The sequence below is a fragment of the Mastomys coucha genome, unplaced genomic scaffold (assembly GCF_008632895.1).
Source record: "Mastomys coucha isolate ucsf_1 unplaced genomic scaffold, UCSF_Mcou_1 pScaffold15, whole genome shotgun sequence".
NCBI lineage: Eukaryota > Metazoa > Chordata > Mammalia > Rodentia > Muridae > Mastomys > Mastomys coucha.
Window position 1 is genome coordinate 97919214 of NW_022196897.1, and position 12874 is coordinate 97932087.

General features: G+C 42.6%; 1 protein-coding gene across 9 annotated transcripts in view; it reads right to left on the reverse strand.

Annotated features, from left to right (window-relative positions):
* Positions 1-12874, reverse strand: part of Ryr3 (ryanodine receptor 3) — a 538051-nt gene that overhangs the window by 101744 nt on the left and 423433 nt on the right. For all 9 annotated transcript variants that reach the window (XM_031371354.1, XM_031371356.1, XM_031371353.1 and 6 more), the window contains 8 exons: positions 12084-12173; positions 11039-11185; positions 10546-10608; positions 9360-9435; positions 9132-9255; positions 7319-7434; positions 5773-5840; positions 4737-4858 (listed from right to left, as the gene is read on the reverse strand). In XM_031371354.1, the coding sequence (XP_031227214.1) occupies positions 4737-4858; positions 5773-5840; positions 7319-7434; positions 9132-9255; positions 9360-9435; positions 10546-10608; positions 11039-11185; positions 12084-12173 (806 nt within the window). The remainder of the gene's footprint in view (positions 1-4736; positions 4859-5772; positions 5841-7318; positions 7435-9131; positions 9256-9359; positions 9436-10545; positions 10609-11038; positions 11186-12083; positions 12174-12874) is intronic.

Here is a 12874-nt window from a genome sequence, read left to right on the forward strand (position 1 = left end):
ATGGTCTATCCATAAAGTCATTCACCAACTGTTTCAATGAACTATGGTTCTGCTTGGAGGGTGGCACAAACATTACATGAGGGTAAGAATTTGGTTCACTAGCTGTGATAATTTGGAAAAGCATTCATCTCAGAGAAAGAGTAACTTATAAAGTCCTTTTCTTCAAACTTGATACAAGAGTTACAAACGTCAAGCAAAGCATTCAGTCTCACTCTGTTCTCTTATAAGCTACCTCCCTAGTTAATCGTCTATGTTTCTTTTGGATATATAAATACTTTTGAAATATATAAGCTGTTCTGAAAACCATAGTATAGTATAAAAACATAAAATAAACACTACTAATAGAGAGGCTGAGATAGGAGAAGCATGATTTCAAGACCATTATGTGGTACACAGCAAGACACTGTCACGAACAAACAAACTGAAAGTGTATATAGATTGTACAATATTGGACCTATTTCTCCAATTTCCAAATTGGAGACCATTGGATGACAACCAACAAATTTCTAATTCCTCATATTTTTGGATTTCAATCGATTAGGATATGTTGGTAATATTAATTTTCATATTAGGAAAATTAATTGTCACTTCCTGTTGCTTTTGTTGTAAGGGGTGGAATTAGGTTTGTGTGGATTTGTTGAAAGATTACTTTCTTGCTTCTTCTAGGGTGTAGTTTTGCTCCTTATGTTTTCTATCTATTATCCTTTGTAGGGCTGGATTTGTAGAAAGGTATTGTGTAAATTTTGTTTTGTTATGGAATATCTTGTTTTCTCCATCTATGGTAACTGAGAGTTTTGCTGGGTATAGTAGCCTGGGCTGGCATTTGTGTTCTTGTAGGGTCTGTATGACATCTGCCCAGGATCTTCTATCTTTCATAGTCTCTGGTGAGAAATCTGCTGTAATTCTGATAGGCCTGCCTTTATATGTTACTTGACCTTTTTCCCTGACTGCTTTTAAAATTCTTTCTTAGTTTTGTGCATTTGGTGTTTTGATTATTATGTGATGGGAGGAATTTCTTTTCTGGTCCAGTCTATTTGGAGTTCAGTAGGTTTCTTGTATGTTCATGGGCATCTCTTTCTTTAGGTTAGGGAAGTTTTCTTCTATAATTTTGTTGAAGATATTTACTGGCCCATTACCTTGAGAGTCTTCACCACCTTCTATACCTATTATCCTTAGGTTTGGTCTTCTCATTACATCCTGGATTTCCTGGATGTTTTGGGTTAGGAGCTTTTTGCTTTTTGCATTTTCTTTGACTGTTATGTCAATGTTTTCTATGGTATCTTCTGCCCCTGAGATTCTCTCTTCTATTTCTTGTATTCTGTTGGTGATGCTTGCATCTATGACTCCTGATCTCTTTCCTAGGTTTTCTATCTCCAGGGTTGTCTCCCTTTGCAATTTCTTTATTGTTTCTATTTCCATTTTTAGATCCTGGATGGTTTTGTTCAATTCCTTCGCTGCCTATTTAATTGTGTTTTCTTACAATTCTTTAAGGGATTTTTGTGTTTCCTCTTTAAGGGCTTCTACATATTTTCCTGTGTTCTCCTGAATTTTTTTAAGTCAGTTATTTATGTCCTTCATAAAGTCCTCTATCATCATCATCATGAGAAGTGATTTTAAATCTAAATCTAAATCTTGCTTTTCACATGTGATGGTGTATTGAGGAGTTGCTATGGTGGGCGAAGTGGGTTTTGATGATGCCAAGTAACCTTGCTTTATGTTGCTTGTGTTCTTATGCTTGCCTATCACCATCTTGTTATCTCTAGTGTTACCTGACTTTACTGTATTTGACTGGAGCCTGTCATTCCTGTGATACTGGTTGTGTCAGAACTCCTCAGAGTCCAGCTGTCTCTGTGATGCTGTAATTCTGGGATCCTGGGTGTGTCAGAGCTCCTGGGAGTCAAGCTGGTCTGGGCTCCCGAGATGCTGGTATGACCAAGCTCCTGAGATTCTATGATCCTGGGCGTGTTAGAGCACCTAAGAGTTGTGCTTTCTCTGGGTTTTGTGGGACTGGGGGAGGAACTAGCGCCCAAGGTCTGCTCAGGGAACCAGCTCAGACTGGAAGGAACCCATGCCACTGGTTGGGCAGGGTTCCTGTATCCCTGGGGTGGGCTATGGAGCTGGACCTTTAATCCTATCATTTTGGAGGCAGAAGTGAGCAGATTTTTTCGAGCTGGGGGCCATCTGACTTACACAGTGAATTCTAGGCCAGCCAGGGCTACATAACAAGACACATGGAACAAATGAACCAGCAAATAGATCTCCTAGTCCCTTAGAAAAACAAGCAAACAAACAAACCAACAAACAAACCCAAAGGGAAAAAAGAGTGAAAGAAAAGAAGGAAGGCAAGAAGAGTCTGCTAGGGTGGCCATGCTCAGTGCAAACCCAACTGCTTCGGTGGAGACGCCAGCTCACAGATGGGCTGATCAGCTCTCGGCTGCATTCCAGCCGTGACAAACGGTGCCTGGTTGAACAAATGTTACATTTCCATGAATTAATAGTCTAAGATCAACAGATGAAGAAACAGACACACCTGCCCTCTGTTGGATCATCTGAATGTCTTGCATGGCCCTTCATTTCCCTAGCTACTTGGGGAACACACTAGTTCAACCTAAAGGCATAAGGTCTTGGGACCAGTACCTGGTTCCAAAGTATCCTGTTCTGGCAGGATGGGGTTTCTTCTGCCTTGAGTGGGACTAGGTGATCACAGCGCAGAAGTGGCATGTGTAAGTGGCACACTTACTCAGGTGGGCAATAATTCTCGTACATGAAAAATTAATTTCAGTGCCTGTTCATGCAGTGTTAAATACAATTAGGCAAATCTTCAAACAGAGTATACTCGCAAAGAGTGTGATAGTTAATGGCTGAGCTCTTATTCAGTATGATATGCATGTTCATCATCAATAGTAGTATTTAGACTTTCACTACCCTCTGTAGATCTTTGCTGTTTTGAACTCTAATCCACATGTGGCCTTTTTTTGACCAAACAGGGAGAATCTGAAGAATGATAGTATCTTTTAGCTTCATTATGAAGGTTCCCCTGTGTTAAGGTCTGTGAAGGCGCTCCTACTTTATGCCTAGAGGCTGGTGTGTGTGTGCATGTGTGTGTGTGTGTGTGTGTGTGTGAGTGTGTGTATGTGTGTGCATGTGTGTGTAGGTGTATGTACGTGTATGTGCACATGTATGTGTGTACGTGTATGTGTGTATACACGTGTGTGTACATGTGTGTATACATGTGTGTGTACATGTGTGTACATGTGTGTGTGTGAGTGTGTGTATGTGTGTGCCTATGTATCTGGCAGCAAGAGGATGATGTCTGGTGTTCAATCACTCTCTACCTTGTTCCTGTAGACACAGTGTCTCTCACTAACTGAGGAGCTAGGTTGGTGGCCAGCCAGCTCCAGTGGTTCTCATGTTTTAGTTCCCTAGAATGCCTGAGCTACAAGTACACTTGCAGCCACATCCAGCTTTTTATTTAATTGCAAGGATCCAAACTCCATTACTCATGCTTGAGCAGTGTCTTAGGGTTTTACTGCTGTGAAGAGACATCTGACCAAGGCAAGTCTTATAAAGAACAACATTTAATTGGGGCTGGCTTACAGGTTCAGAGGCTCAGTCCATTATCATCAAGGTGGGAGCATGACCACATCCAGGCAGGCATGGTTCAGGAGGAGCTGAGAGTTCTACATCTTCATCTGAAGGCTGCAAGTGGAAGATTGGCTTCCAGGCAGCTAGGGTGAGGGTCTCAAAGTCCACACCCACAGTGACACACCCGCTCATCAAGGCCACACCTACTCCAACAGGGCCACATCTTTTAATAGTGCCACTCCCTGGGCTGAGCAAATGCAGACCATCACAGGCAGCAAGCACCCTTACCCAGTGAGCCACCCCTTCAGCTCTGGGGCTGATACTTCTGTATCAACACTTATTCAGTTCTGTAGTTCTAGCTTTCGAATTTCAGATTGTTTACACTAGGACTTGTAAGATCTGAATTTTAAAAATTTAATCTTGCAAGCTTGATAAAGACGTGACTGAAAGTAGTGTGTGCCTTAGTGTTTCATGTTTAATTTTCAAGTTTCAGAAGGACCTTGGCCCTCTTTCTCAACATTATTTCACAGTAATTAACCTATGTATATAAGTATTTCACAAGCCCCATGAACACTCCAAACAGTGCAATTCCATTTGTTTCTGAAATCACTAAGATACATACAATTATAAAAAATTTCAAATCAAGATACTAATCGAGACTCTGAATTACTAATCATCACGTTATGCATCATTTCCACAAAGAACTTGTCATTTAGTCCCCAGGTAGCTGATGTCTTAAATATGTACTAATATGGTTATATTAGCACTGAGAATGGCAGTTTGAACAAGTATCCTTCTAGGGCCCACATGTAAGAAGCTGTCTCTAGGGTACTGCTACTGAGTGGTTAAGGATGCTTGAAGGATGGAGCTGAGTGCAAGGTTTTGGGTCAATGGGACATGACCTTAAGGAGGTCTTAGGATCCTGTCGTTTTTTGCCTTCTGGCCATGAGCTGAGCAGTTTGCCTCATAGTGAGCTCCTCATCACTGCCATCTGGATCCCTTGCCATGGGATGAAAGAAAGGTGTCTACTGGATTTAAACTTCAGAACTATGAGCTAAGGAAACCTTTTAGCTTCACACATCTCAGGCGTGTTGTTACAGTAACTCAAAGCTGACTGCCACAGTGGCCCTCTCTTGACTTCACAGACTCACCTGGCCACCATCTCTTTCTCTTTATGGGAAGCAAACCCACTGCTGCTCAGTGGCTTCAGAGGAGAGGACAGGAAGTAAAGGCGGTGGTTGGTGAAGTACTGGTCAACCAGTGGGAGGAGGACCTGGAAACCATCAAACATCACTTTTAAAGTAGCTGATCGAAGCCTATCAGCTAGTTCCTTAAAGAGTTCATTCTTCATGAGCAAAGACATCTATCTCAACACTGGCTGTGGATTTCCAGGAGATTCTACTCTTGGTCTCACTTTGCATTATCATCATCATCATCATTATTATTATTATTATTATTATTATTATTATTATTATTACTTTCTATGCTACTAATGAGAGGTATTGGAGTTATGCAAAAATAAAGATTAACAAACTAAGGCACAAATAAATTTACATAAGGACTTGATTTCAATGCAGTCTTGAAACTCAGTCTGAAGGAATCTCAGACTTTCTTCTTGGCCATTGCATCAACACCCACACTCAAGGCATGGCCTCTGTCTCTGCTTCTCACAGCCTAGATATTGAAAAGCACTTGGTCGCTCTGAGCAGGGTTTTATGGACAACATTTGTTGGTACCCAAATACATTCTCTCCTTTTCAGCAACAAGACAACTGGTTTTAGTGAGACATAGGGCCACCAAGCTTGCCTAGTTTCCTTTGTAGCTGGAGTAAATTAAAATGTCTCGCTGGCACTAGGTTAGAATGTCAGAAAAGCAGCAGCTTGCTCACTCCTCTCTTTGTTTTACACATCAGTTTCTCACAGATGTATACCACATCTAGTTGAGCTAGTTTGGAGCACACTAGCAAAAACCAGTTTCAGATGGTGCAGGACAAGGCTTGAGGATCCCTAAGCTACGGTGTGGAGCTAGCTGAGCAGGCTGCGTACTTCCTCGGAACTCCTACCCACTCTGCTTCTGTTCTACAAGCAAATTCACCTCAGTCTCACTGAAAGCTTTTGGAGTTTTAAATCTTTTTGATGGACCCCTTTAAACCCAGTAGTAGATCCTAAGCAAAGGAGAAACACTTACTTTGGCAAAGAATTTGATCTCCTGGTCATGGGGAGACTTTTCCGTCTTCCCACTGCTGACAATAGCTTCTACAAAGACAGGAGTAACAAACTTTGGTTAGAGCAAACAAACAAAAACAAACAGCCGGGCAGTGGTGGCGCAGGCCTTTAATCCCAGCACTTGAGAGGCAGAGGCAGGCGGATTTCTGAGTTCGAGGCCAGCCTGGACTACAAAGTGAGTCCAGGACAGCCAGGGCTACACAGAGAAACCCTGTCTCAGAAAAACCAAAAACCAACCAACCAAACAAACAAACAAATGAACAACCACAGTATTTTTAGAAGCAGAGCAGCTTTTTGAAAAGTCAAGGAGCAAGACTAGTTGTGAAAGACCCCATAGGGAGTTCCCGCTCAAGTCCTGGGAGACATGCACCCGAAGAACACGACAGGCCATCTTGATGTAAAAAACATGAGGCATTTTTACTTCAGAGCTCTGGTTCAACCCCCAATCTCACACAGGAGACCAGGAATTGACCACGAAGCCCAGAGGTTAGGGGATTTTATAGGAAAAAGGTCTGGGGAGACAAAGGAATTGGTGTGGCTATACATGATTGGCTATTTTGAATGTCGTTCGTGCAGATCAGAGTTGAGAATTCCTAAAAAAAAAAATGAAATTCCTAGCAAGAGGGGAGAGTGCTATTCAAAGTTCATACTGACCCTTAGCTAACACTTAAGAAAACCAAATGGCCCAGGGTCCATTACTCAATGTCTGGCTAGGCATGTCTCAGGCGTCTTGGCCAGGCACCTCCTTGCCTTATCTCTGAGATTTGCACTCCCCTGGTCAGCTTTTCCCTGGCCCAGCAGTCCTCTGGCCTCTGTGGTTTTCAGCAATCCTCTCTAACCCTGGTCTCAAATTTAACTCTTTCAATCCCAGGCTTACGTGGGCAAGTTCGTGTTGGATTTTTTTTATTTTCTTTTTCAGTTGCTTTTGTGAAATTATATCTTACAAAGCAAGTTGAGACAGTGCTGGTTGGGTATGGGCCATATCAACTCTCTCACAGCTATATCGCTACACCCTTTTCTGAAGCAGCTTTAGTGATGTCCATAGTGACAAAGTGTGGAAAAGTTAATAGGACGAGTTACTTTACAAAACAACACAAGAGTTGATCAAATCCAGCAGAGAAACCAAGGAACTAAACTAAGTGGGGGGTGGGGTGGGGGATAAATCAGTCGCTATTCTCCACCCAAATTATATGTCTCCGTGGATCATAAACAATGGTGACATAAGAGGATTATAAATAAGGTGACATAGGCTGGAGAGATGGTTCAGTAGTTAAGAGCACTGGCTGTTCTTTCAGAGGTCCCAAGTTCAATTCCTAGCAACCACATGGTGGCTCACAACCATCTGTAACAGGATCTTGTGCCCTCTTCTGGTGTGTTTGAAGATAGTTACAATATATGCATAGAAAATAAATAAATCTTAAAAAAAAGAAAAAAAGATCACTCGTAATTAGATCATTCTTTCTAAAGGAATACCAAATTCTTTCCTGGTATTTTGCTGCTACACTTACCCAAGTGAGCAATAAACTCTTGAGCAGAGTCCACATACTTCAGGATCTTCTTCAAAAACTTGTAGGCAAATCTCTTTTCCATGGAGGAGGCATCCAGCTCCATGTCCTTCATACCTCTAGATTGAACAGAGAGGAACCCCCAGAAGTAGCAGAGGAAATCACGTGACTTTGGTGTATCACCCATCCTCCCCGTGTTGCTGGATCTAGTTTTCAGTGTGGACAGCTGTTCTTAGGGGCTCATCATCTGACTGACTGACTCGGGCCCTTGGACTTGACAATGTGAGCACACAACACTTTTGCTAAAGTAATTTCTCAGCAGAGACTTCAGAGAGATTTTTATAATTATTACTAAAAGATAATTGAGTTGGAAGTCAGAGAAGTTGACAATACTTCTCATATGTTTGACCTGATGCTGGCATGAACAAAATATAAAATGTGTGGAGTGATAGAAGCAATAGGTTATTGTTAAGTTTCAAACCTGGGATAAAGGTCTGACGTGCCTATTTAACATGTCAAAGCCGACCTGGCCTCTAGGTTCTCCCAGCGTCTCTCTCTTAGTCCCTACCTGTTACAGGGTGTGTTTGCCGTACCCCACCCTCTCCCTGAAACTCTCCCTTCCCCCAGAGGCTCTTCCCTATATAACCCAGGCATTTTGGTTTCACTGCCCTGGTCTTTTCTTTTGTTTTTCCTCCCTATTTGTTCTCTCGCCCTTTTGGCTACTGCTTCTGGTTCCCTTCTTTCCCTTTTTGGTTATAGTAAAGGAGAAATTTTCTTTTCTGCGAGCAAGAAATTTTATCAGGAAATTACACTCCACATTCTTCTTAGTGTTAGAAAAAGGATTAAAGCCCGGCAGGGAGTCGTTCTCAAAAGCTTCCCTGGAGGCTGGCTCCTGCAGCATGACCTTTCCCACCAGACAATGGGGCAAATACGGTTTTTTGTCATTTTCTTCCTATGAACTACAATAGAAATATTTGTGTAGTTTTTATTTACTTGGTATTAGCTCGAAAAAAATCTATAGGAAATTAAAAAGGCAAATATCTTGCTTATCAACTATTTCTTTGAAGGGGAGTGGGTGTATCAGAGCAAGGATCTCCATTTGGTTTTTCCTCCTATAGAGAAGTTGGCAAGCACAATGCTCTGGAGCTCTCCGCAGACATCTGATTGGACTTAGGTAGTCCAAGCCAACTGGATAGAAAACATTCATCGATGTGTGGTAGAATGTCTTAGGACATCTCGATGTGTTGTCTGTCCCTAGGGAAGCTGCAGCTACAGAGGAATCCGTTCCTGGGCCTCTGAGGCAGCTTCTGTTGGTTGTGCTGGTTGTTGTTATTACTATGTAGTTTAACTAGCTATGAACCAATCAGATCAAAGAGTGGAAGAGCTGTCAGTTCTATGAAAACCAAGCGGCTACTTTACAAAGCTCGTCACCTGCAAATTCATAGATAAAGTTTTGAATTAAGGATAAGAAAGGGATAGGGGAGAAATCAAAAAACCAATCTAGCATATCTAACCTTGTTTTGCTTGTGCCTCAAATTCTTATTTCTCTTTAAAGGCAGCTAAATTCTAAAGCTTCCTGAGTGTATTATGAATACGGTTTATCACTCCAACTGTGGGAGAATATATTAAGAAAAAGCTTTGACCTATAACATAATGTTTGTGACTGCATATACATGCATTCATTATAAGCCCATTCAAGAGTTTCAAGCACTGTCTTTATCCTAATGATTTTTGTAGCTGGGTGGTTAAACACCCAATGGGGAGATCAAACTCACATCACCTCTGCCCCACTAATACCACATGGAAGGTGACTTACCTAGAAACTAGAATGCCATTCACCTGGAGGAATTTGAACAGGTCCTGGGCCTTCTCTCGATCCCTGAACTTTTCCTTGGCAGTCAAGGTGTCGTATGGTACCAGAAGAGGGTGGCTGCCACCACCTGAAGTAAGAGATAAACACAGTGTCTTTCTTTGTACTTCGGGGGAAACGTAGTTGGCACCGCCCTGCTTGCTTTCCCCATGGGATGCCACGAAACAAGCTCACCTTTGCTTTCCAGCTCCAGCTTCTTCTTCTTGGCCCAGATGTTGTGATAGTTCTCAGCCACCACCTCCACCATTCCCTGTGCCCCACCCCGGAGACATAAAGAGAAAGCAAGCGAGACAAATGGCTTCGAATTTCTCCCCCCGGTTCTGGAACAGCTCCACCAGATGCCTTCCACCTGCTGTTGGAGGCCTACCTTTATTAATTAGTCTGTGTGACACACCTCATTAGCTTTTTGTCATTCCAAACACAGAAAAACCATTTCAGATTCTGCCCTTCCTTTGCAGCTTATTATCCTGGCAGTTGAGTGCATCCGTGAGAAACACACATTCCTGCCAAAGCTGCAGAGCAGCGGTACCTCATTTAGCTTAGTATCATACTTCTTACCCAAGAGAGGGAGCTGGGAAGGAGAAAGAAGTCAAGCCAAAGCCAAGATTCTATGAAAATCTTTACCTCAACAGATTTTTGAAGAAAAAAAATCACACCTTGCTGAAAACTACTATCACTGAGATTTATCAAATGGAATGAATCTTCCTATGAGGCTTATATAGCCTTGACCTAGAGCAAAGGATGTCCTTTGGGGAAAAATAAGACAAAACAAAAACTCCCCTTAAGGCCCAAGGGGCTGGTCCATTGGCTTCTTCCCCAGGCTAGAGCAGAGGCCACAGACACCAATATGTGCAGGAAGGGAAGAATGGAAGTACCTCAAACCTTTTAGGTACGTCTTTTTGATTTTATAGCTCTGGGTCCTACAGTGACTGTCTTCTTGCACCATTGTGAGGACACTGAGTAGATCTACCATGGCACATGTAGGGTGTCCTTACGGCTTCTGAGATTAACAAGGACCAGGCAAGCATTTCCATCCAGGTGCTGCATTGCACCAACCTCCTCTTAATTTTATTTTGGAAATACGGCATGGAGATTTTGCTGTCTATTCTTCCTTTTACGGAGTCAACACCCTTTATGGTACTCCTGGAAGCACAGCTTCCCCTTCTTAGAGGACTGGTTAATTCTCTGGTGTTTCCCCCACAGCCTAGGCACACCACAGCCTTCTTTAGGTTTGATATCATAGTTGTGGTATGTTCTAGGCACAATCTCTGCTTTCTCCTTTAACTCTTCAGAGGGTAACATGCCCTGTACTGGAAAGGTCTTGGAAGCACCAACATTCTGCCTCTAGGTTGGCACTGACCTGAAGCTCCCTGGACAGCACAACATTTGAGAGATCCAGAGGGGCAGGGCTATAGCTGTTGCCCTAGGATAAAAGAGCCAGAGTTACTAGGTTTGCCATTGTTTTCCTTCTTCCCACCAGCCTCCACAAACGTATGGCTGCCCCCAAACTCCACCTTTCACCTTAGGTGGCCCCATCATCATACCCCACTAGGGCGTTCCTAGATTCATCATAGTTTCTGTTGACCAATTGTTGGTTACTGAGTGTTGCAGTCCTACCTGATTGGTCTGTTGGCTAAGTGTTGGTTACTGAGTGTGGCAGCCATACCTGATTGGTCTGTTGGCCAAGCTGAGTGTTGCAGTCCTACCTGATTGGTCTGCTGGCTAAGTGTTGGTTACTGAGTGTGGCAGCCATACCTGATTGGTCTGTTGGCCAAGTGTTGGTTACTGAGTGTGGCAGTCCTACCTGATTGGTCTGTTGGCCAAGTGTTGGTTACTGAGTGTGGCAGCCATACCTGATTGGTCTGGGGCACACATCGAAGCTTCTCATTCTCTCTTTGTTGAACCAAAGCTTCTCCTTCTTTGGTCCTTTCCACAGTCCAGCCCACAGCCAGCATGGTTTTCAGGGACTCTCTGGCAGGCCAGCGATAAATTTCCTTCTCCTAGAGGAAGGTTGTACAGAAAAGCCATGCAGAACGCACTCTACCCTTCTCTCCACAGCACACTGGGGAGATAATTTGTCCCATTCTTTCCTCACAAGGTCAAAATGTCATGTGCAGCATCTCGAATACAATGCACAACCTTTTGATACTTTTGAATATAAGATCCCAGGCCTGCAGTCATTATCAATGACATTATCTACAGTTTATAAAGAAGTGAATAACAAAGAAATAATCAAGAATAACCAGTCTTATGTTTAAGATGGGACCCAGTCAAAATGCATTTATACTAGGCTCTGCCTTGATCCTGAGAAACAGAACTTCTTAGAATTCTTTTGATGGATGCCCAATGTCATGATTGGTCAACACTTAAAGATATATACATCATCCTTTACATATGACATTAAACTTAAGCTTAAAAAGAATGCTTACTGATTGTAAGACTGTAATTCAGAGATGGGATGAACATATACTTAATGGGAAAGGAGAGATGAGAGAGAGAGAGAGAAAGAGAGAGAGAGAGAATGAACATCAACAAGTGACCCATTTCTACTTCCACTGGGACTTTCTGTATTTGACATAGCAGAGCTCTCTTTGGTCTAAATCTCTTCCTAGCAATTTTTCCAACCTGTATCCACAGGTTAAAAGTCTAAGAAAGCCCCTTCCTAGGTCAGCTGTAGAAGTATACATTTTGGGCCACCTGTCAGTACTAAGTTGTACTTCTTTCACCCATGGTTTCTCAGAGCCAATGAATAGAAAGATGGGGCTTGGGAAGCGGCAAACACAGGGCCAGTTTATCAGTTCATGGACCTTCTAAGGATTGTAAGAGGGACTGATTGTCTGATACAATCCTAAAGGAAGGGCATAACACAGCCACATGGTTACAAATCCTGCCTCTTACCTTCTCTGTTAATGTCTTGAAGGGCCGTATAAGTGGGTGGGTCTTCACATTTTCATCCAGAGAAATCCCGTATTTCCATCCACTGTGACTCTGTAGGAAATTCTCAGTTCAAACAAAGAGCCAGCTAGATGACCCAGATCTCTGCCTGTTTTCTCAAGCAGTATAATGGATCATGACAGAGATTAAGAAGTCCCTTAGCGAGTGTCTAACTGATCCTTTCAGGCCGTCAGGTCTGTGCCTCCTGAATCCTGACCTCTACTCCTGCATTCCTTCCTGTCCCAGCTACTGTCCTCTTCAGTTATTTGCTTGTAGGTTTCTGGGCCACTAAGAAGGCTGTTTCAGCAAACACTGAGAACACTGTGCTTTGGAGCGGTGGGTCAAACTCACAGCAAGATCAGTAGGCAGGACTCAGAGGGGACCAGACTTGCCCTGTAGAGGGGTCTGCTTGGCAAAATCACAGCAGTACATGCTTTTTTTTTTTTTTTTTATTTTGTAACACTTTATTAAGAAGGAACCTATGTCAGCACTGCTATGTAAACAATGACAGAAATAAGGAAAACATCAAGGATTGTGTAGACAGTAATATATATTTTCCTTTATACAATCAACGTATAATAGTTAAAGAGGGTTTAATCCTTATTAAGCAAACATTTTTGCATACACAGCCTTCTCTTTATCTTTCTGTGCCTTCATCATTTGTTTGACTTTAAGCAACTCTGCCTGGATAGCTTTATCTCCTGTGCCTTCTTAAGATCAGCCAATGCTTGATCATATTCTTTTAATCCTTGCCA